We start from the raw sequence: 24470 nt of genomic DNA, 5'->3' as shown, positions 1-24470 counted from the left end.
CTGTGCAAGCTTCTTCATATCAGAGTACCTACTGCAACCTACATCCTTCTGAATCTGCTTAGTGTATTCACCTCTTGGTCTCCCTCTATGATTTTTACCCTCCATGCTGCCCTCTAATACTAAATTGGTGATCCCTTGATGCCTTAGAATATTCAGAAAAGACTTTGTGGCACTTAAATCTATACTTGATGTTAACAAACTTCTCTTCTTCAGAAACGCTTTCCTTGCCATTGCCAGTGTACCTTTTATATCCTCTCTACTTTGACCATCATCAGTTATTTTTCTCCCCAAATAACAAAACTCATCTACTACTTTAAGTGTCTCATTACCTAATCTTATAAGTCACTTAACACCACTGAATTCAAGTAAAACAACGCAGTTCATTTTCTGATTCTAAAGCACTTTAAAAACACTGGAATAAATGCTACTTAACCATGATAGTATTGCACTTGCCTGGTATCAGAAACACACAATGATGTTACATTAAACAAGTTTCAAGTAAAGAAAACTTGTCACAGGTCAGTGCTTTCAGGTCAGTCGTGCTTATACTTATTAACCTCAGTTACACACGGACTCATGGTAAACCGACCAAAGCACCTTCACTCCCAGATGCAATAATATAGTGACTGACTAATAATGGTAACCACTCACTTTAAAGTGGAAGAGTGTTTTATGGAAAACACACACACACACACACACACACACACACACACACACACACACAGTGATGGTTATCAACCATGCAGTCAAGAGAGGCTGTTGTTTGGAGTAAGGCTCTAGATATAGGGGTTATGGAGCAGCCAGTAAAGTGTACACTGAGGTGACAAAAGTAATGGGATAACGATATGCACGTACACGGATGGTGGCAGTATTGTGTACTCAAGGTATAAAAAGGCAGTGCATTGGTTAACTTGTCATTTGTAATCAAGTGATTCATGTGAGAAGGTTTCTGGCCACACAAAGGGAATTAACAGGCTTTGAACATGGAGTGGTTGTTGGAGCTAGACACACCGGACATTCCATTTTGGAAGTCATTAGAGAATTCAATATTCCAAGATCCACAGTGTCAAAAGTGTGCTGTGAATACCAAATTTCAGGCATTGCCTCTCACCATGGACAATGCAGTGGTTGACGGCTGTCACTTAATGACCAAGAGCAGTGGCATTTGTATAGAGTTGTCAGTGCTAACGGGCAAGCAACACTGTGTGAAATAACTGCAGAAATCACTGTGGTACATACAACAAACTTGTCCATTAGGCCAATATAGCGTAATTTGGTGTTAATGGGCTATGGCAGCGGACGAGTGACACAAGTGCCCTTGCTAACAGTACGACATCATCTGCCATGCCTCTCCTGGGCTCATTACCATGTCAGTTGGATCCTAGACAACTAGAAAACCATGGCCTGGTCAGATGAGTCCCAATTTCAGTTCATAAGAGCTGATGGTAAGATTCAGATAGGGTGCAGACTCCGTGAAACCATGGACCCAAGTTGTCAACAATGCTCTGTGCAAGCTGGTGGTGGCTCCATAATGGTGTAGGCTGTTGGTCCAACTGAACCAATCATTGAGGGGTAATGGATATGTTCAAGTGATTTGAGATCATTTACAGCCATTCATCAACTTCATGTACCCAAACAACGATAGAATTTTTATGGATGACAATGCACCATGTCACTGGGCCACAATTGTTCACGATGAGTTTTAAGAACACTCTGAATAATTCATGCAACTTATTTGGCGACCCAAATCACCTGACAAGAATCCTGTTGAACATTTATGGGAAATAACTGAGAGATCAGTTCATGCACAAAACCCATCGTACACCAGCAACACTTTCGCAATTGTGGACGGCTATAGAGACAGCAGGGCTAAGTATTTCTGCAGGTGACTTCTAACGACTTATTGAGTCCATGCCTTGTGGAGTTACTGTGCTACACTGGGCAAAAGGAGGTCCGACATAATATTAGGGGGTATCCCATGACTTGTCACATCAGTGCATGGTGATTAGCAGCATGTACTGTCACTGGGTGGTGTAAGCTGTACCTGGCCAGTTTGATTGTGGTCATTGATACAGGCAGTAGTTTGCTGGTTGCCATTGGTGCACAAATAGAAATGCAGAAATCAAAGTTGAGATGAACAATTATATGGGTTCTTTTCACTGGGATGTGATGGGACAGGATTTTCTGCATATGTGGCACATGTACTACTCCTAGGTCTTTCATGTGATAAGGAATTGGAAGCAGGGTGTCCAAGACTGCACCAGAAAGCTAATAGACTGGCCAATTACCTTCTCAAACTTGCCACTATTTAAGTCTGTTGACCTATCAATTAATGATGCACTAAAATGTGCCGGTGACTATTTAGTTTGTGATATAAACATTACTTTTCACCCTATATTTTAGAAAAGTATTGGCACATTCATAAGCAGTGATAAACAGAGTAATAGAAGAAAATACTTTTAAAAATCTAGATGCTATTCTTTACTGAAATAAGATAACATTAGATAATGAGTCATGAGGTAACAGCAGCCTTTCATCACTCAACTGTGTGACACATCTACATGTACATCTGCATATTATGCTAGCCATTGTACAGTGCATGATGAAGGGTACATCATACAGTTATTATTGATTTTCTTCCTTGTTCCATTTGTCTATTGAACGAGGGGAGAAATGATTTGTCTGTATGCCTCCTTGAAACCGCTAATCTCTCCTTTCTTATTCTCGATCCCCACAAGAGATATACAGTGGAGACAGCAGAATGATTGCACAGTCTACTTGAAGTACAGGTTTATGAGAACTAAATCGTCTTTCTTCGGAGGATTTCCATTTAAGTTCTCCAAGCATTTTTGTTACTGTTTTGTATGGGCTGTACCAACCTGTCCAAACAGAGTCACTGAATGTTTCCATTGTCAATTGTCATGTTGCTTGGTGTGAAATTTGAACATGGGAACAATACTTTCTCTTGTACGTGAGTTTCTTTGTAGAAGTATTACATTTTTTCAGAACCTTTCCAACAAATCTAAGGCTTTTATTCTCCTTTCCTAATACTGTTTTTATGTGATCTCCTTGTCATGTTAATTCTTAGTATTCTAAGTAAGTATATCGTATAACACAACTGAAAATATTCACCACTAATATTGTAATCTGGTACTATCAGGCTCTTTCTCTTCACTGTAGACATTATCTAACATTTATCCACATTTAAAGAGAGCTGTCATTCATTACAACAGATGGAAATGTTGACACTTTCTACAGTTCCTTACAGTCATCCAACATCGGTACTCTCCTGTACAGACCAGCATTATCAGTGAACAGTCTTGTAGCACTGCTGTGCCTTTGGAGCACCCGATGTTACTTTCACTTCTGTGGAACATTTACTGTCCAGTATAACACACTGGTTTCTGTTTATCAAATATCCTGAAGCTAATAACATATTTGTGATGGTATCTTGGTTATTATGTTGAGGTGACAAAAGTCATGAGGTACCTCTTAATATCATGTTGGACCTCTTTTTGCCTGGAATACTGCAGCAACTTGATAGGGCATGTACTCAACAAGTTGTTGAAAGTCCCCTGCAGAAATATGGAGCTACGCTGCCCTTATAGCCAACCCTAACTGTGAAACTGTTGCCGATGCAGGATTTTTTTTCAGGAACTGACCTCTCAATTATGTCCTGTAAATATTCAATGGGATTCATGTTGGGCAATCTGGGTGGGCAAACCATTCGCTTGAATTGTCCTGAATCCTGGGAGAAGTGGGGCTTCTTGTATCCTCCACACTGCGAGGAAGATCAGTACTGGATTAAGTAAATATTACACCAAACAACAGAGGTGTAAATGCAATTTTTTTTTTTGAATATGTGTTTTTAATTTTGCAAAAACGGAATAAGAAAACAAATTATAGAAATTCAATAACTACTGTTAATAAATATGAATTAATGGGCACAAGAACTCTGAAGCAGTTTGGTGGCTGTTGAATGCTAAGTCACTTCAAAATAATGCTAATTCATTTTGTGTTTTGAAATTTGATGACCTTAGCACAAAATGATTAAAAATATAGAACATTGCATAGCTTAGCTTTGTCATTATTTCAAACTCATTGCAGCATCTTATTCAAGTGGTCAATTATTAGTAGGTGGCCTTTTCCTTTGTGAATGGTATTTGGAGTCAGGTTGTCTCCAAATACAAAAGTAAAAATAAAATTATTTAATTGTATGAATAAAATAGAAAGAAACATTCCATATGGGAAAGATATATTAAAAACAAAGATTCCATGACTTACCTAACGGGAAAGCACTGGTAGATAGACAAAATAAAAAAACACAAACACACACACAAAATTTCAAGCTTTCGCAACCAACGGTTCCTTCATCAGGAAAGAGGGAAGGAGAGGGAAAGACGAAAGGATGTGGGTTTTAAGGGAGAGGGTAAGGAGTCATTCCAATCCCGGGAGCGGAAAGACTTACCTTAGGGGGAAAAAAGGACAGGTATACACTCGCGTGCACACACACATATCCGTCCACACATATACAGACGCAAGCAGACATATTTAAAGGCAAAGAGTTTGGGCAGAGATCTACTCACCAAGTGGCGGCAGAACACACACAGCCCCACTTTTATCTATCCAATTAAATAATTTTATCAATAATTAAAAGTAAAAATAAGCCACACAGTGCACCAAACAGTGGCTTTGGGAACCATCCAAAGGCAATATCATATATAACATTACACACAAACGTGGTATCATCCAGTTAATATAATTTCTTGTATAGAAAGCACTATTTGTTTGTTCATTTATCGTATTCTATGTATGCCACTAGAAAGGATGACATTCAGGGATCTGGAGTAAATCAAGGAATACTTTAGCAGAAAAAAGGAAATATTATAAACTACTGCTGTGTTTACTAAGTATCATTCACTATAATGTATCATATTAACAAAAAAAATCCATTCTACTCTGCACTTAATATACCTTTGAGTGAATATCTCACTTGATTATATGGAAAAGCTGTTGCATGTTGCAGTTAGATATTTGGCCATCAGTACAATATACTTCTTTTCACATTCATATGTTATGTGTAGCAATAGTCTTAATTTTTGACATTGTTTAGTGTTTCACTTTCGTATAACTACAGTAGAGTCATGATAGTTCAAAATAAATGACACCAAGGCCACCTCAAACTATTGAAAACTCAGACTATCGAAATTTATGTCTGAAAAAGAAATGTTGAAAAGAATCCAGGTGTCAAAATATGAACTTTATTAAAACAAAGTTTTCACGTAAACATTTACATTGGCAGAATAAAGGTTTTACCTTAAGTCTGGTAAGAGTTTACTTCATGAAATAATGGTGGAGTGTCTTTTGTTTGGTGAAGCTACAACTTTCCCTCGTGGTAGTATCACACCACCATCTGAAGAGCAGGGTGTCAGTTGGTTTTGCCACAGGTTGTTGTTCCACGTAACGCATGGCAGCCTCACATTTAGCATAGCCATCAGTGTGACTCATTATTGGTACAGTATCTGCCTCATCATCCTCATCACTCACACACTGCATTGTGGTATTAACCGTGACAATTATAGAGGATTTTGGACATGTGCAAAAGAACGGGCACCATTTTTATCCTGCAGCCACTATGAATCAAGACACAAAGAATTAAAGACATTAGACGCCAGTGAGCATTGATTTATATCAGTGGGGCAAGCTGAAAATTTGTGCTGGGCTGGGATTCAAACTGTGGTTTCCTGCTTTCTATAAAAAAAGGTAGGTGGATGTGCTGACCACTATGCCAACAGGACCCAGTGGTCACCACAACAGCATGGACTACCCTATCAAGTCTCCTGTCGGACTCAAATTTTCAACTTATTCCACACATTACTGATGTAGTGCCCTGCCCATTGGCCTCATTACTCATGGCATCTCACCGATTCCCATCAGAATTTCAGCTCAATGTGCATCTGCACTGAAGGGTTCATTGGTCATCATACTTGTCAACTCTGTGGATTCAGACTTCATAATGTGCTTATTCTGCACATTACCTGAGTTATGTAATTGTAAAAATTGCAGATTCTTGCTTTTTCTTAAGAGAGTTTATTGTTTTTATTATATTATGTATGTCAGTCCTGTAGCATGTGCTGTTATATTAAATCTTTTAAATATACCAAGAAACATCTTTCCTTTTAGGGTTGTTGCATACAATGGGCATAGTGTCTCGCAGTGATGTGAAGGCAACTGAAGATGCTGATGTAGTAGCACTGATGAAAAATGCTGGTGCTATATTATTGGCAGTTACAAATGTGCCTGAATTAAACTTATGGTCTGAAACTCGTAATAATGTTATTGGACAAACCAAAAACCCATACGACACGAGAAGAAGTGTTGGTGGATCATCTGGCGGTGAGGTAATACATGGAAGGATATCTCTCTCTCTCTCTCTCTCTCTCTCTCTCTCTCTCTCTCTCTCTCTCTCTCTCTCTCTCTCTCTGTGTGTGTGTGTGTGTGTGTGTGTGTGTGTGTGTGTGTGTGTGTGTGTGTGTGTGTGTGCTACTGTTCCCTTTGTGTCTGAATATCATCTCCTGTAGCTCCAAATGAAATAATGCATTATTGCATGCAATACTGTGTGATATGTAGATTTTTTTCACCTTTTGTTTTCAACAACACAGGAAAGCTGTTGACTAGACTGAATGAAAAATTGGGGAAATACAGAAAGATGCCAGACTTCCACTTATGCAGTGTACGGACATTTTGTGCCATACTATTGCACATTTTTTTTTATTCTTGCTAAGCGGTTGCAGTTATCCCTTCAGAATGTAAATGTTATATGGACAAGAAACCCTGCAACACAGTAAAAAAAAATTGATAACTTCATTTTGCTGTAAAGCAGAATTAATGTTGGGCACTTTCAGATATGTTGATAATTTATGTTTGTAAGTTATGATGTGTCATAAAAGGTATTTCGATTACATTAGATACAATGTTCATTCCATAGACCCATACAGAAGGGTAGAGCATCTCAGAAAAACAAAATTAGATGATGCAAATTTACAGAATAACTAATATTCAGATAAATTTGTCATTTGTCTAGGCAAATTGATTCATTCTGAGTAACAGAGTAATGTGCCACATTGAGCTGAATTATTTTTCAGATACTGAAAATATTGCATTTTGTTTTAACTTTTTTAAACTGTATGCTCATTCTCTTTCTTGAATTGTTTGCTTTGACAGCCTCATACAAAGCAAATGTCAACATTAATTGTAAAATTGGCTTTGGCTTGGCGATACCTCAATATACATTTGTAGCTTTCTACATCTTTTGTTTATGTATGAAGAGTCTTCTCACTCATTGTGCACAGAAATTTGGAAATTTAATGCCATGCTAAATATCCAGTATATCTATGGTGTACTGATCAGTACTCTGTGATCTTTACTATCATAGGGGAAAGTGCTGTGTTGTTCATGATCATGTTCACTGTTGTGACTGGTGAATATGATCCATTATAATAAAGGTCATTGTTCAATTCTGAACAAACAGCATATGGAAGAACATTTTCATGATATATCTGCAGCAATACAGTAGTTTGTAAACTTCTTTGGAAGGTTTTTGCAAACAAAAGCAAAATTATATACCTGCATATTTTTTCTATTGAATATTAACTGTTGGTGTCAGTTACCTGCTTGCCTTTATTGTGGGACTGTCATCAGGCAAATATCTATGTGACATTGGTTTATGTATACCCAATTTGTGTGATACATGGAACATTTTCACCAACATAAGCATAATATAATGCACAAAAGGGGAAAAAAAATCATTCTCACTTTTCTACTTGTCTCTTAGGATTACTTGGTTGTTTTGGTGTTGCAGGTGGTTATAAATAAATATTCAGGCCATTCCATTTATTGGCAGAGCTAACAAGTTAATTAAATGACTGACTATAAGTACAAGAATTTGACAAAAATTGTTCTTGGTGAATGAATAAATGTTATTGCAAATCTCATTTGAGTGGACATCATTTCAGCAGAATGTTAAAATAAAACTGCACTTTTTTCAGCATTCTTTGATGAATTTCTGTAATTTTTCTTGTAGTGAATGAGACCCACCAATTCTTAACGTTATGCCCAGCAAAACAGGCTCTGAAATGCATACCTTAAGAGCTACAAATACTTGTTCATCTTTTCTGCAGTGAACCATCTCTCTTCTGCTGAACATGTGCTCATAGCTTGTAACGTATGTATTTTAGACCTCAGGTTTACTAGACACTTTCTTCTTGTTTCGGTTCATGTTACTATGGTGCCAATCTGTAGTGAGTGTGTGGTATTCTTTGCAGTGGGAAGGAAATATTTTTGATAATATATTGATCATTTATCATTATACAGGGTGTTACAAAAAGGTACAGCCAAACTTTCAGTAAACATTCCTCACACACAAATAAAGAATAGATGTTATGTGGACATGTGTACGGAAATGCTTAATTTCCATGTTAGAGCTCATTTTAGTTTCGTCAGTATGTACTGTACTTCCTCGATTCACCACCAGTTGGCCCAATTGAAGGAAGGTAATGTTGACTTCGGTGCTTGTGTTGACATGCGACTCATTGCTCTACAGTACTAGCATCAAGCACATCAGTACGTAGCATCAACAGGTTAGTGTTCATCACGAACGTGGTTTTGCAGTCAGTGCAATGTTTACAAATGCGGAATTGGCAGATGCCCATTTGATGTATGGATTAGCACGGGGCAATAGCCGTGGCGCAGTACGTTTGTATCGAGACAGATTTCCAGAACGAAGGTGTCCCGACAGAAAGACGTTCGAAGCAATTGATCGGCGTCTTAGGGAGCACGGAACATTCCAGCCTATGACTCGCGACTGGGGAAGACCTAGAATGACAAGGACACCTGCAATGGACGAGGCAATTCTTCATGCAGTTGACGATAACCCTAATGTCAGTGTCATAGAAGTTGATGCTGTACAAGGTAACGTTGACCACGTCACTGTATGGAGAGTGCCACGGGAGAACCAGTTGTTTCCGTACCATGTACAGTGTGTGCAGGCACTATCAGCAGCTGATTGGCCTCCACGGGTACACTTCTGCGAATGGTTCATCCAACAATGTGTCAATCCTCATTTCAGTGCAAATGTTCTCTTTCTGGATGAGGCTTCATTCCAACGTGATCAAATTGTAAATTTTCACAATCAACATGTGTGGGCGGACGAGAATCCACACGCAATTGTGCAATCACATCATCAACACAGATTTTCTGTGAATGTTTGGGCAGGCATTGTTGGTGATGTCTTGATTGGGCCCCATGTTCTTCCACCTACACTGAATGGAGCACGTTATCATGATTTCATACGGGATACTCTACCTGTGCTGCTAGAACATGTGCTTTTACAAGTACGACACAACATGTGGTTCATGCACGATGAAGCTCCTGCACATTTCAGTCTAAGTGTTCGTACGCTTCTCAACCACAGATTCGGTGACCGATGGATTGGTAGAGGTGGACCAATTCCATGGCCTCCACACTCTCCTGACCTCAACCCTCTTGACTTTCATTTATGGGGGCATTTGAAAGCTCTTGTCTACGCAACCCCAGTACCAAATGTAGAGACTCTTTGTTCTCGTATTGTGGACGGCTGTGATACAATACGCCATTCTCCAGGGCTGCATCAGCGCATCAGGGATTCCATGCGACGGAGGGTGGATGCATGTATCCTCGCTAACGGAGGACATTTTGAACATTTCCTGGAACAAAGTGTTTGAAGTCACGCTGGTATGTTCTGTTGCTGTGTGTTTCCATTCCATAATTAATGTGATTTGAAGAGAAGTAATAAAATGAGCTCTAACATGAAAAGTAAGCATTTCCGAACACATGTCCACATAACATATTTTCTCTCTTTGTGTGTGAGGAATGTTTCCTGAAAGTTTGGCCGTACCTTTTTGTAACACCCTGTGTAATAATAGTGCGTAAACTGTGTATTTATATTGAGGGTTGGTTTTTTTGGTGGTTTTTTTGTTCTACTGATTTTTATTTGTATGAACTAGTTTTCGGCTTATTAGGTCATCATCAGATAACTACTGGCTATTGGTTACAAGGAGCTTGTGTTCTTACGAACCAAACATTCTGGATTAAGATACCACGCACTTACATAAGATGTTCAGTTGTGGTATATTGTCTTTGGAATTGTCAAACGGGTCTTTTGACTTCTTGTTATGTAAAACTGTTCTTTAACATAATAAATCATATGTTATGGTTTGTCAGTAGCATGTATGACAACAATTAGAATTATTTAGAATACACGTTATTACAAAATTACAATTTTTTTGGTATTTGTTGTGAACAGTTGCACTGGACACTAATTGTTGGTTGTACAACAGCAGTGTTTTCTTTGGGGGTTACATTTTGTTATTAGAAAGTGGAAATGTTCTATCAAGAAGCAACGGAGGAATCCATAAATATGTTTATGAATAATTTCTTGACACTTTTTTTGTATTTCTAACAGGCAAGTCTCATTGCTGCAGCTGCTTCTCCATTAGGTATAGGCACAGACATTGGTGGTTCCATTCGAATTCCAGCATGTTGTTGTGGTATTTTTGGTCATAAGCCAACAACGGGTAAGTAACAATGTAATGTGGTGTTGGTCAGTTACTGGTATGTGAAATCATAGTATGAGAAACCGTAGTTCATTCTTTCAAATATGTTTAAAATTACTGGTAAATGATCATATAGCTTGCTGTGAAGCAGTTGGGAAAAACTGTATACAATTTTTCACTATCACTTAGTGTGAAGTTTCCTATTTTTCCTGTTGTCTGTCACTGTATCTAGAAATAAAAATAAAACAGTCGTAATTTTTATTAATGTTATTGAACATCATACAAAGTTATTCAAGTAAAAGAACAGTAAAACAAATTTTCCAGTTTTCAAGTGCAAAATATTACATAAGATGGGGCATTTACCTCATAAACTGGTTAAATAATATTTCCGTAACTTATTTTGTTGGCTGTCTGCATAATCTGACAGCATGGTAGTTTGTGGAAGTTCACGGAGGTAATTTTGTCGTCTTGGTAGAGGGACTCCTTGCACTATTTAAGGGCACTGGTTGGCTTTTACTAGGTATACAGGGAGTGATACCGCACAATAAACCTGGTTTCGGTGCGGGCAGTGGCGGGTCAGACCTAAGCTGTTTTAGCTTCCCTGTTAAAATCTATCAGTCAATCAATCAATCACTTTTGTCATCCACTCGAGACATTGTGATGCCATATCTGCTCGTGGTAAGTGTTGCATTATGTAGACACTAATTTGCGAGTTCAAGTTCACCCTATCCGTTATTTCTTAAAACTGCTTTTTGGCTGCCTACTGAAAGTAAGCCTGGTGGAACTTCATGTGCTTCACTTTTTTACTTACCAGTAACTACTAGAAACATTTTTTTCCATATAGTCGTCACCAGCCACCTACCACTGGCTGCCTGACGCCATCAGGCATCTGCCCAGGTGATCGTGACAAATGAACCTTGGATAAGTTTCTGCTGTCTCATTGGCCGGCATAAAATTGTTTATTGTGTCAGTTTGATGTTCTGTGTGAAATAAATTTGATGAGCCAAGCGAAAAAAAATCAGGAACACATGCATTTATGTTTCTCTGAAGTTCTAGTATTTATCTTGCAGTTATATATTTGATTTTGCATACTTGAATCTACTAAGTATTGTTTAAGCATTATAGAATAGTTAAAAGTGGAAAGTGGTGTAACATTTGTGGAATATTGTTCACTTTGGACTTAAGGGGCTCCGGAACGCCCTATACTTGCAATGTTAAAATAACGCTTATAAATTACATCTTTCCTCACAAAGTATTTGAGGTAGGAAGTCGAACTTTTTACAGATTATTTATTGGAATATGGGCTACAACTTAACACAGGGATTTTACAAAATTTTAGTTCAGTTATTAAAGATGATTTTTTTTTTTTCAATTGTAATGTAAATTCACAACATTTTTTTGCAATTTTTTATTTATATATTCAAAAATATACAGTTTTTCGGAAAAAGGCTGTGTTAAATTATGCAGAAGGTACTATGTAACATTTACTGAAAGTTTGAAACAAATATGTGTGGAAGATCCTTAGAAAACATGTAATTAGTATGAGAAAATAAAAGTTTTGGGAATCGAGCGACAAAGATTGGATTAACTTTTTAGTGCATTCCAGGTCCATAGAATGGATTATCTTCATCCTCTGCAAACTCCTCCTCCAGCTTCCTCTTGTTCCTCCTCCTGTTTACTCTTGCTTGTATTTCTAGACTCTTTACAGCCCTGTCTGCAGCCCGAAGGCATTCCTTGTCTAAAGCAAGCATCGCTCGTTGTTGTGTTCGTAGATTTTGCTACCATTTTCTTCAGTTGCAGTTACTGCAACACTGTTCCAAAAGGTGGTCATGTATGAGCACTTATCACATTTCAGTTGTATTTCACTAGCAAGTCCTACGTGCTTTATTATGGAGAGTTCCAGACCAACTTCACTACAATGAATACATCTTACACAGTTTGAAAAAATTCCTTTGAGAACCGACATATCAAATATTTCATTCACATCCGATTCGCTCATAAAACTTTCATAGTTTTCACTCATTGAACCAAGCTTCTTCTGTGAAGTATTTTCTTTCCCACTTTGACTGCTATGGGCAGGTGTACTTGAGAGGTTAGGTTCACTCACTTGGTTATTGTCTTTATTGTTTACAGTAATAACACATACCTTTGGCTTTCCAACATTTCTCCTTTTCTTAAAAGCCTTCAGAGGATTTCTAATAACTTTACTTTTACTCATTATTATACTTCAACAAAACAGAGACTCAAGAAACAGAATTAATTATGAATATTTTCGAGATAACGACAGAGTAAATAAACATGAAACAATCGATAGTCACACCAGCGATATATATTGAACCATCACAGGTTAGCCACAACACATACTTTATCTCACATCACTAAAATGTACCTGATGAACACGGACGTTAATAATAACACCATTTGACAGCAGTTTAACAGCACCACAGTGGGTCACGCCCATGTAGAACACATTTCAAAAAAAATTTAAAAATAGTTGTAGTCTTCGGAATTGAATAAATTATATATCTATTAAAAGGTAATAGTCTGCAGATTCAGAAAACGCAAAAAAGTAAAAATTGAACTTCTCATGATTTTGAGCCTTTCCGGAGCCCATTAACAGAGGAATGAAGGCAGCGGAGACAGCTTTAAACATTTGTTTCATGTATGAGGTGAGTGGTATTGGGCAGATCACATCAGAATAGGATTTTCTTGTTTCAAGGAAGATCATTTTGACATGAATGATTTTCTGTATTCAGGAAGTCCTAATAGTTGACATGTGTAATGAACTGTAACCATTTAACCTTTGTGTGACACTTGAATTCAATAGGCAAGGTCCAGAAGTTGGGCGAAAGAGAACTGCATGCTCTAACTAAAAAACAACATATAAATTTCCTTGAACATCATCAGTTCACTCATTGAACATTTCTATGCAATATTATTATTGTTGACAAATTGTGATGCCTTTATAGTAATTTGTCAAGAAGAAATTAATGGCTGAAATGTAATGAAAGACATTTCCTTGAGCAACGGGCAGTGTAACCAGATAATATTTTGCACCTGGTGGCACAAAAAGGGTGTTGTGCACTACAAACTACTTGGCAGGGATGTGTCCATCACAGCTGGCATTTTTTGGCAATAACTGAGAAATCTTTCAGTCACAGTATAAGAAAAATGGCCAACAAAACTGTATCAAGTGTTGCTGTTGCACGATAACTGCCCCCATTCACTCTGCTGATTTTACAAACAGAACTGTCCAGGAGTTTGTTTGGGAAGGCACTCCTCACACACTTATTCTTCTGATTTTGATGTTTGCCTTTTCCACTCCTTGTCAAACAGCCATAAGAAAATTACTTTCTGGATGAAAATGAATTCCAAACCTGGCTCGGTGGGATCTATCAACTAGGTGTGGAATTTGTCGACTAGGTGAGCATTGTCAAACTGTTTTAGACAATCTGTGAGAATATATTTTGGAGATTAACTTCTCTCTTATGATTTCTGTTATGTTCAAGAAAGTAATTGAAAAACAGTGTTAAAATATGCACTGCACCAATACAAATAAATTGCACCTGTAACACAAGCATGCCTAAATTGACACGAGTTAGTAAGATATTAGGCACTTTGAAGTTTGAAATGGTCTTTGTTGTTGTGCTCTCCTGAAAAAAGTTAAAGTATGGAAATGTGGAGGTTGGAGTAGATGCATAAAGAAACCCAGTTAATAAATTACACAGTGCCACAGTTTCATAAATAGAATTGTGTATTCATAAAAACCAAAAACTGTGTTGGCAGAAACAGAAAAAAGGCATTTCTAATTGTATAGTATCATAATTTTTTTGCCCTTGGACTATGGTATGCTGCAAGTGTTGAGAAGACTTACGATGAAGAAGTTATCTTAGAATTTCCATACTGATTTCCGATATGGCTGCTTGTAGTTCTATCAAAGAAATATCACAGCCTGATGTCCATTGAGACTGAAACAAGCCAGTGCATTCATGTCTCCCTTATTGCCCCAGTGGTAGCTAGGACAGATAACTCACAATGTAAATGCAATATTATTTGCAATTTCTGAGTAAAATGACCTTCATGGGCTCAAAACTATACGTTTATAAACTGATGTCACTCCTTGAGTGAAAATCACTCATATTTCTCAACGGAAATGTCAAGAAAATATCTATTGAATTTAGCAGGATAATTCTGTGCTGCCAGGAAGTAACTCTACACTCACAGAGATTCCAAAAAATTCTGTGTTGTTGCCAAGTTTGTTATGCTACCAGCAGGAAGAATGCATTTCTGCAGCTGATCGGATTTTTGAGAGGGCACAGAAGTTAGTACAGCTTGATGCTCAAAGACTTAGCTGCTGAGGGTCAGAATACCAAAATTATAGGCCAATGAGTTTTATTCCCCATTTCAGTAACTAGGTTTACAAACTGGAGTGTAGTTACTGATAATACTCAGATGCACCAACTGCAAAATAAACATCATAAATCAATAACTATCAAAATTATTTTTGTGTTTCTGTCTTAAGTGACTGAAAACTCATCCACAAGATGCAATTCACCTCTTGGATCACCTCCAGTTATTATAGTGTAAAAATTATGAGTACACTACATATATTTTGACCATTATAGATGTATAAAAGGTTTTTTTTAAGAATTATGCCATTGACACTGTCCCCAAAATGAAGGAATGCAATTGAAAAGGGTAAAACATAGCACTGATTGCAAAATGTGAGCACCCACAGAGATACTTCGTAAGCTACGAAGAATGTGAAAGTTCCAAATCAAGAAAGTCTGTTGTATAGTCTTTGTGGGGCATCCACAATGGTCGTAAAATCCTTTATTTTGGATAAAATTTTACACATGACTCAGGTTTCAGGATGTAAATTCCATCTTCAGGCAGAACAAAAAATGAAGTGAACTCTATAAAATTAACATTAACAGGTTCCATACAAATATGAATATCAGGTCCTGCCTAGATTGCATAACAGAAAATCATACCAGTCATACAAAAAAAATCCAATAAATTTATCAAGTAGCAAGTGAGATCGTGTGCAGGTGAGGCATGAAAATGTTCGTCAAGCTAGCCAGTACCACACTGTATAAATGGGGTCTAACAAAAAAAAAAAAAAAAAAAAAAAAAAAAAAAAACATGAATGAATCAACAAAATAAACACTCATTGCCAGACTGATGTAACCTAGGAACCAACTATGAATGGCCAGACACATGGCATTGGCTTAATAATGAAATATTAAGGCATAAATACTGCAGAATGCCAATTTGTGAACCTCCAAAGTAGCTTACTATATAAGTGTCCCACCTGCCACATGCCATGGATATCCAACAAGACCTGTCAATAGACTGCCGCTTGAACCACAGTGAGGCATCTCAGGACACACATGTCGTAGGGTGGCCATCCCCAGAACTAATGCCGAGGGTTAGAGGGACAACCAAAGAAATTATAGCTAACAACATGATTGCAACCCCACATTTTCTCCCAGATGCCATCTACTATTAATAGTGCTAAAACCATATTACTGCACGAGTGGCATTAACTAAGACAGGTCTGGTACAGAACAAACAGTAACAGCAAAACATACAGTGTATAATGCAATTGTCAAGAAATAAAAATAATAAAAATGTATAATGAAATCGTCTAGAAATAACAATAAAAATAATAAAAATATGTTATGAAATAGACCAAACCAACATTTCACAAATTAAACATAATAGTGGAAGATATGTCCAGTATATATATATATATATATATATATATATATATATATATATATATATATATATACTTCACCTTAAGAATACAATGCTATGGATGCAGATAGCACAAAATCTCCAGTGAAGGAGAAGTCAGTGTGATTAGTAAACACAAAGAAATACTGAATATATATACACGGCTGCAGAGTTACACATTAGTTCAAAGCTGAGGAGCATTATATTATGTACAAAGCTGTTAATAGAAAAACTGAACCTAAAAACATTATGCAACACCTCCCAACATGCATGAAACGAAACCTCTAAGATTGGGGGATGAGATGTTATAGATGCAAATAACACAAAGATGGCCAAATCTGACCACCTGCTATAGTGGAGACTGCTGCAGACATTGTAGATAGTTAATGAGTTTCTTAGTGAGGCTAGTGTCTGGATGTTGCAACTTGCACTTCATGATTTTTAACTCTTCCAAAATGTTAAGGACCGGTCCTTTTTACTGTATATGTGAGATTTCTAAGTCATTCTTAATGTTACGGAGTCTGTGCATATTGCGAACCAAAAGCAGTGCCAAAGTTGACTTACAATTATGAGTGGTACCATGTTCTCTGAAAATATCAACATTATGATATGGGCCAACAACATGCTCTTCATGCTGGCCTCGAAGGTGCTCATTATTTTTAGGTACAAAAAAGATGGGAATAACACAGACAGATCTCAAACTTCTCCATAGTTTATTGGATATGGGGCAGAAGTAAGGGATTCTACAATCTGTTTTCCTTTAATCCTTTTTTGTTTTATTTTTCGAAACAAATCATTGAGAACTTAAGTTGAATAATCATTCTGCTATGCCATATAATTAACCGTAGCGCCACAAAGGGGGACGGGGGACGGGGGGGGGGGGGCAAAAATTGCCCACAATATTTGTTTTATTTGTGTAATATATCTATTTGTTGGAGTGAAGAAGCAAGAATTTAGGTAGTTGTGTAAAAATATCTACAGTATGTGCTGTCATGGTTTTATAATTTTTGTGAATTGTTTAAATCCGCCTATTATATTTAATTTAAGTGCGAGCAGTTTCCCCCCCCCCCCCCCCCTCCCCAATATGGCAGAAAGAAATGCAGTTTCTGACCACTGTATTGTGTTGCCATTGTTGTTTTGAAATAAATCTCCTTTGTTGTTCGAGCAGTTGTACATTACTCACAGTTCTAATAAAATGTATCACCAGTATCAGAGGTTTCTCACAGATGAAGAGGTGTCAGCTATAATAAATAAAGCAAGTGAAGGTGATGAAAGTGATCCCAAAGAAGATGATACAGTTGTGACATATGATAGTGACACATCAATTGAAAATGAGTCAAGTTCATGGAGTTCATCCCCTGATAAACAGCAGATTTCTTACGTCGATTGCAGGGATTGCGTTTGAATGACTCTGATATTTTAGTCAGTTTTGATGTGGTTTCTCTTTTCACTCGCGTTCCTGTCTCTCATTCGTTGCAGCTAATTGAGGTTAAGTTTGGTGTCAAATTAACAAATTTGTTTCGACATGTGCTGACTTCCACTTACTTTTTATTCAATGGTCAGTACTACAAACAGACTGATGGAGTTGCAATGGGAAGCCCGTTGTCACCTATTGTGGCCAATTTGTTTATGGAGAACTTTGAGGAACGTGCATTGGAGTCAGCGACCTTGAAACCTGATTGTTTTTTCGGATATGTAGATGATACTTTTGTTGTGTGGCCTCATGGTAGCGAGAATTTAAACCAGTTTTTGGAACATCTGAATTCAATCCACCCGAATATTCAGTTCACTATGGAGGTGGAAAAGAATGGATGCCTTCCCTTCCTTGATATTTTGGTCAAAAGGAAGACTGATGGTACATTGGGACATTCTGTTTATAGGAAGCCCACCCACACTGACTTTTATCTGCGAGCTGATAGTTGTCACCATCCAGCTCAGCATGAAGGAGTACTTCGCACCTTGGTTCACAGGGCCCACGTTATCTCAGACCCTGAAAGTTTGGCAGCTGAGCTAGCACATCTCGAAGTCACCTTTCATCAGAATGGTTATAGTGAGAGGCAGATCAAATGTGCGTTGCGCCATCAGCCTTCTGTGCAACGGGTGAGGGACGATAGCAACGAAGTGGCACCTAAGTCTATGGCCTTTTTGCCTTATGCAGGAAGCATTTCCAACAGGATTGGCTGTATTTTACGGAAATATGATGTGAAATGTGTTTTTCGACCACCTTCCAAGATTAAGGCCCTGTTGGTGTCTGTAAAAGATAATCTTGGTTTGCGTAAGGCTGGGGTCTATCGTATTCCTTGCAGTTGTGGCAAGTCATATATTGTTCAGACAATCAGGACTGTGGAAGACCGGTTTGTTGAACATAAGCGTCACACACGCTTACAACAGCCGAGCAAACCCGCTATTGCAGAACATTGCCTTGACAGCGGTCATTCTATGGAATACAACAACACGGAGATTCTGGCTTGCACGTCAAACTATTGGGATAGTGTTATTAAGGAAGCTGTTGAAATCAGACTATCAAGCAACCTTATTAACAGAGATGGTGGATTTTGTTTAAATGCTGCTTGGAATCCGGCTCTCTCTCTCCTCAAAAAACAGAGGGACAAAATTAGTGCTACCTCACCTGTTGATTAATAGTAACCATCGATATTTCTGACGTTGGTTATCTTTGGTTGTGTTGACACTTGTTCTGTGTGTGGTATCTTCCTTGTTTTTCCTCGATGAACCGAGGTATTAAATTTGCTCGCACATATTTTCTTCCTTGCATTTGTGCCTTGAGAATGGCAGGGTGTGCTCCTGTCGAAATATCAGCGGTGTCCGACGACGTCACCCGGCAGCAAACCTGTAAGTTATTTGAAGATTCGATTTGCCGGGAAAAGTTAAGGTCTCACAATATAACAACAGATCGTTATTATACATCTATAGACATAGACGAGGAGCTTTACAATGATGACAAGTTAACTTTGATGGATACACTGAAGAGTAACAGAAAACACGTACCAGAACAGCTAAAGAAGACACAGGGTTGAGAGCTATATTTCTATAAGTTCTTATTCACAGATCCGAAAACGGGCAATGCACCAGTTACCTGGGTTTCATACATCTCCAAACTGAAGCCTACTAAGAATCTCCTACTTCTTTCCACACAACACAATGATAACAAGGTGGATGAGTTGACAGAGAAAAAAAAGTCAAACATCAATCTCTACCACAATGAAACCAAAGGGGGCATAGACAGCATTGATCAAATGACGCAACATCATTCAGTAAAACGAGGAATGAGAAGGTGGCCATTACCTCTCTTTTTCACCTTAATAGATATTGCCTGTCTCAGTGCTGGAACAATTTTCATGATAAATAACCCAAACTGGAGTAGAAGCAGCATAATGTAAGAAGGCTGTATCTGCTAGAATTAGGTCAATAGCTCATTAGGCGAGCTGTGGAAGAGAGAGCAAAGAATATCATGGGTTTACAAAAGCCTATCATCAGTGCGATGGAAAGTGCTCCAGGGAAAATGCTGCCCAGCATTTCTGCAACTGTTCAATCTGTTGGATTTTAATCAAGAGGAAGATGTCACATCTGTTTCAAGAGTAAAAACCGTAAAAACTCTAAAAAGGAAAAAGACAAGATGACAGAAGTGTCTATAGTTTGTTGCTGGTGTTCCAAGTATGTGTGTTCCACTCATTCTGCAAAAACAATCATATGCAAAGCTTTTGAAATAGAAAGTGAGTAGGAAGGAAAAACTCAATTGTAATTCCTGACTTTGATTTTCTGTTTTCTTATTTGTGGATTGCTATTGTATGTTCTTTTATGATTTTGTAATATATGTCTGATGTCTATGGAAGTGTTAGTTTCATGATAAAAATATACTAATATTTCTCATATTCATGACCTTATTTATTGTATTTGTTTATGTTATAATGTTCCTGATAACTGTGGAAAGTGTGTTGCAACCTAGTAAAGAAATTCCTATTCATTAAATAATCAAAACATTAAAAAGTGAAATGAATGTGAGGGCAATTTTTGCACCCCCCCCCCCCCCCCTTAGACATCCATGTGATAGATCCAAGCTTAGTGGTGCTAGGGTTAATAGCCTCTAATTCTTTGTTCGCAGCACTAGGACTCAGTAGGATTTCTGACATCGGATGGAGCAGTGACTGAAAAACAGCTGTTCTATAACACTTTGGGTGCTCAGACAAATGGAGAAGTCAGCATGACTAGTAAACATCAAAATAGTACTGAATATATATTGAGTATGTAGCTGCAGAGCTATACATTTGTTACAGAGTTGAGGAACAGTGTATTAGGTACAAGTTTGTTGAAAGAAAAATTGAACCTAGCTCTGAAAACATCATTAAACACCTCCCAGTTGGCATGACATGCAACCTCCAAGGTCACAAAATGAGATGTTATAGATGCAGCTTATACGAAGATGACCAAAATTAGAATTTCTAGACACTTCAACAATAGACTGTGCAAAGTTTCCTCCATGATGCCACAGATCATTCTAACCACACTTTTGTGAGCTAATAATTTTCCTTGTGCGGACACACAATTGCCCAAAAATATGATACCATAGCAGATAAAAATGTCATAGAAACATTTCATAGTCAGAGATCACAGTAGATAATTTTTGTAGTGAAGATAACACAGTACTAAGTTTCTGCACAGGACCCTGAATGTGATTAATCAAAGACAGAGTTTCTATCTCCAGTCCTAAGCATTTAAAATATTCAACTTCATTGATGATTTCATTATATTACAATAATAAAATTTCACTCTTGTGTAAGTTATGTGTCAAAAAGTATTTGTACTGTATTTTTATGGAATTAAAAGTGGTGTTCACATATTAATGTAAAAATACTATTAAGCAATTATTACATCATTAGAGGGAAATTCTTGGAAGTTTCCAATTGCATGTTCTCAAAGCCTGTAAGAAAAATAACTGTGCTGTTGCCAAATGTACATTACCAGACAATTAATCATTTCTTCATAAGCTGATCAGTGTGGCACTGTATTTAAAATGGTACACTTCCTTTGTGGAGAAGCAAGTTGCAGAATCCTATGTTTATTGATTTTTTTCCATAGTGTTGCTGAGTCACCATGCTGTCAAGGTTCCTTCTTTAAAAACATGACCGCCTCCTTTACTCAAATGAGCTAATGTTCCACCCCTAATCACAGCTGATGTTGAGAAGAAAATGATTTGTATTCAAATTCCACGTATTTAATTACTTCTGGATGTTTTGCTTTTTCAGTGCATAGCAATGTTCAAGATGAAAGCTCAATCACTTTATGCAGAGACATTAAAAATAGCTATTTTTTGGGTAATTTATACTGAGTTGGTAATAAAGGGTACAGAAATTTTGTTTCGTTTAATTATTGATGATTAACAACAAATACCAGACTAAAACCGGAGATGCTATACTTTCTGGTCCCTTCATTAAATGAATTTGTGTGCACATGTGACAAATTCAACTGTCTTTGTTTTTCATTCCTTAAAATTGCTTGGAGGAAATTTCATATGTGAACATCTTTAAAGTTTTTGAGTAATTCATAAGTGTATTAAGTTCTTTATTTTACAGGCTTAACACCACTGAAAGGGCTAACATTTAGAACTGGAGAAGAAGGCCAGACAATGGTTACAGCAGGACCTATGACAAAATATGCATGTGACCTGAAGCCATTTCTTAAAGTACTTTTAGGTGGCAATGTAAGCAGGCTAAGGCTGGATTTGAAGGTATATATTTGTCGAACTCATTCAAGTGTTGTTGCGAGTAGTTACTGGGCATTTTACTAATATATGCCATGCTGTAATCCGTGAAAATCAGTTAAAATGTTACATTTGTCTAGGTAAACCTGAAAGATCTGAAAGTCATGTACATGGAAGAACTAAATGATCCCCGTACAAGCTTTGTGACAGAAGACATCAAAGTGGCATTGCAGAGAGCCACTGATTATTTTCAGGAGATCTCACACAATATTGAAAAGGTCCGTATTGTCAAGTTCAGTGCTTTTATAAAGAGATTATAGATACATTTATTATGTATATTCTCGAATCAGAAACATACAAATCTACAGTGCCCATACACATCAATAAATATGTACATATATATACACAAATTGTATTTATATTACATGTGCCCAATACTTTGCAACCTACAAGGCACTTGGAGTGGCTTGCAGGAGATCAATCTTCGTGCAGGATGTAGGACACGAAAGGCACTAGAGCATGTGGCTTGTGGTTTGTTCTTGTCCAAAATCACAGGATGTATCTTCTGTTATGAAGCCCCCATCTCTTCAGGTTGTCTCTGGATCGTCCAACTCCTGATCATAATCTGTTTAAAGATTTCCACACCAGCCAGCTCTCATTGTGTCCAGGTGGTAGTTCTTCAGCTTCTGGCGTCTACAGGTGAGGTGTCGACTTCTTCCATAACTCCAGCCTTGCCTTCTCTGGTGAAATGGTGAGCTTCTCGGATGCTCTCAGGAAGCTCTTTCGCGATCTCAGCCGTTGCTGTGGTGGATTATGTCTGTGCAGTGGATGGGAACTGTCCTGTTCCACTTTCAGTCTCTCCTTGTTGGCAGCCACTGTTCTGCGTATCCATGGTGGTGTTATTCCAGCCAGGCAGTAGAGCTTATCAGTTGGGGTAGGTCTTAAGCAACCTGTGATCAACCTGCAGGTTTCGTTGAGAGCAATGTCTACTTGTCTGGCATGAGATGACCTGTACCAGACTGGAGAAGCATATTCAGCAGTAGAAAAGCACAGCTCCATTGCAGAACAGCGAATAGTTTGTGGATGTGATCCCCACTGTGTCCCCGCTAGTTTGTGAATTAGGTTGTTTCGAGCGGAGATTTTCATTTTGATGTTCTTGCAGTGAGTTTTGAATGTCAGAGTTCTATCGAGAGTGACTCCCAAGTATTTAGGTGCGTGATGATGCTGGAGTTGGATGACTGACCATGCAATATGTAGCTCACAATTAGCTTCCCTGTTCCTTAAATGAAAGGCACACACACTTGTGTCTTTGAAGGGTTTGGTCTGAGTTGGTTCTGATTGTACTAGCTTATTATTATGTGTAGTGTAAGCTCACATAAATGTTGTTTTAAAACTGCTTTATTAAACAACATGTCATTGTAATGGAGTGCTCAGAAAAATGTGTACAGAGTAAGAAATCACATTTCAGTATTTTTTTAATTTGAGCAGCATTCTTTTCGTGCTAATGTTTACAGTTTTATTATTTTATTAATATTAAGCAATATTTTTATTGTGTTGTATAGTTAGAAAAATAAGTTTACAGAGAAAGAAGTTGCATGCAAGTTGTAGTGAGTAATGATACTACGGTGAAATAATAACATTTAACACCACTTTATCATAATGATATACTTTATTCACTTTGTGATTACAAAACGTAACAACACAGAACAAAACTAGACATAAAGTCAGTTCAAAGACCATCATAGAGAGAGATATCACACAAATCGATGTATCGAACTGCCACAGAGCCCCCTCCCTGGGAGTGCAGAGCACAGTGTAGCAGCAAAAGGAGAAGGAAATTGTATTGGGGAGGCGATCAGGGAAGACACAACATAATCTTTGATCCACGTCAGTTGGTGTAGGGGATGGCCGGCATGGGATAAAAGTATCTGAATAGGAGGGAGAGGGAGGAACTGTGGACAGTCGCATAGAATGAAAATTCACAGTATGCCATTCTCGTCGATAAAAGCTTGAAGGGAGCCATTGACAAAGTCTTTGGGTAAGTTAATAGCTCAGACGAGGGTGAGGTTAACATCCTTAGATTAACATACATGAGAAGATGCACAAAAAACAAACAAACAAACAAACAGTCATTGTGACATTGCAGTGAAGTGTCATCCATTGGGAACGCCAAGATGTTGGCAGCGAATGTGGTCATAGTTGAGCACAGTGTTGGCGGTGAGAAGAAGCGTACGGTAAGTTCGTCACATGCATCACTATCACTGGGGTCCACAGCTCGTGGTCTAGCGGCTAGCATTGCTGCCTCTGGATCACAGGGTCCCGGGTTTGATTCCTGGCCGGGTTGGGGAATTCTTGGCTCGGGGACTGGGTGTTTGTGTTGTCCTCATTATTTCATCATCATCATCATCATCATCATTCGT

General features: G+C 37.9%; 1 protein-coding gene across 3 annotated transcripts in view; it reads left to right on the top strand.

The window, feature by feature from the left end:
- LOC124595548 (fatty-acid amide hydrolase 2) overlaps positions 1 to 24470 on the top strand; it is a 90008-nt gene that overhangs the window by 40631 nt on the left and 24907 nt on the right. For all 3 annotated transcript variants that reach the window (XM_047134326.1, XM_047134328.1, XM_047134327.1), the window contains exons 4-7: positions 6184 to 6401; positions 10502 to 10613; positions 21923 to 22077; positions 22191 to 22328. In XM_047134326.1, the coding sequence (XP_046990282.1) occupies positions 6184 to 6401; positions 10502 to 10613; positions 21923 to 22077; positions 22191 to 22328 (623 nt within the window). The remainder of the gene's footprint in view (positions 1 to 6183; positions 6402 to 10501; positions 10614 to 21922; positions 22078 to 22190; positions 22329 to 24470) is intronic.

This window comes from Schistocerca americana, chromosome 2 (assembly GCF_021461395.2).
Source record: "Schistocerca americana isolate TAMUIC-IGC-003095 chromosome 2, iqSchAmer2.1, whole genome shotgun sequence".
In the NCBI taxonomy this organism is placed as follows: domain Eukaryota; kingdom Metazoa; phylum Arthropoda; class Insecta; order Orthoptera; family Acrididae; genus Schistocerca; species Schistocerca americana.
Note: the sequence above shows the minus strand (reverse complement) of the source record. Positions and strands in the feature narration are given on the sequence as shown.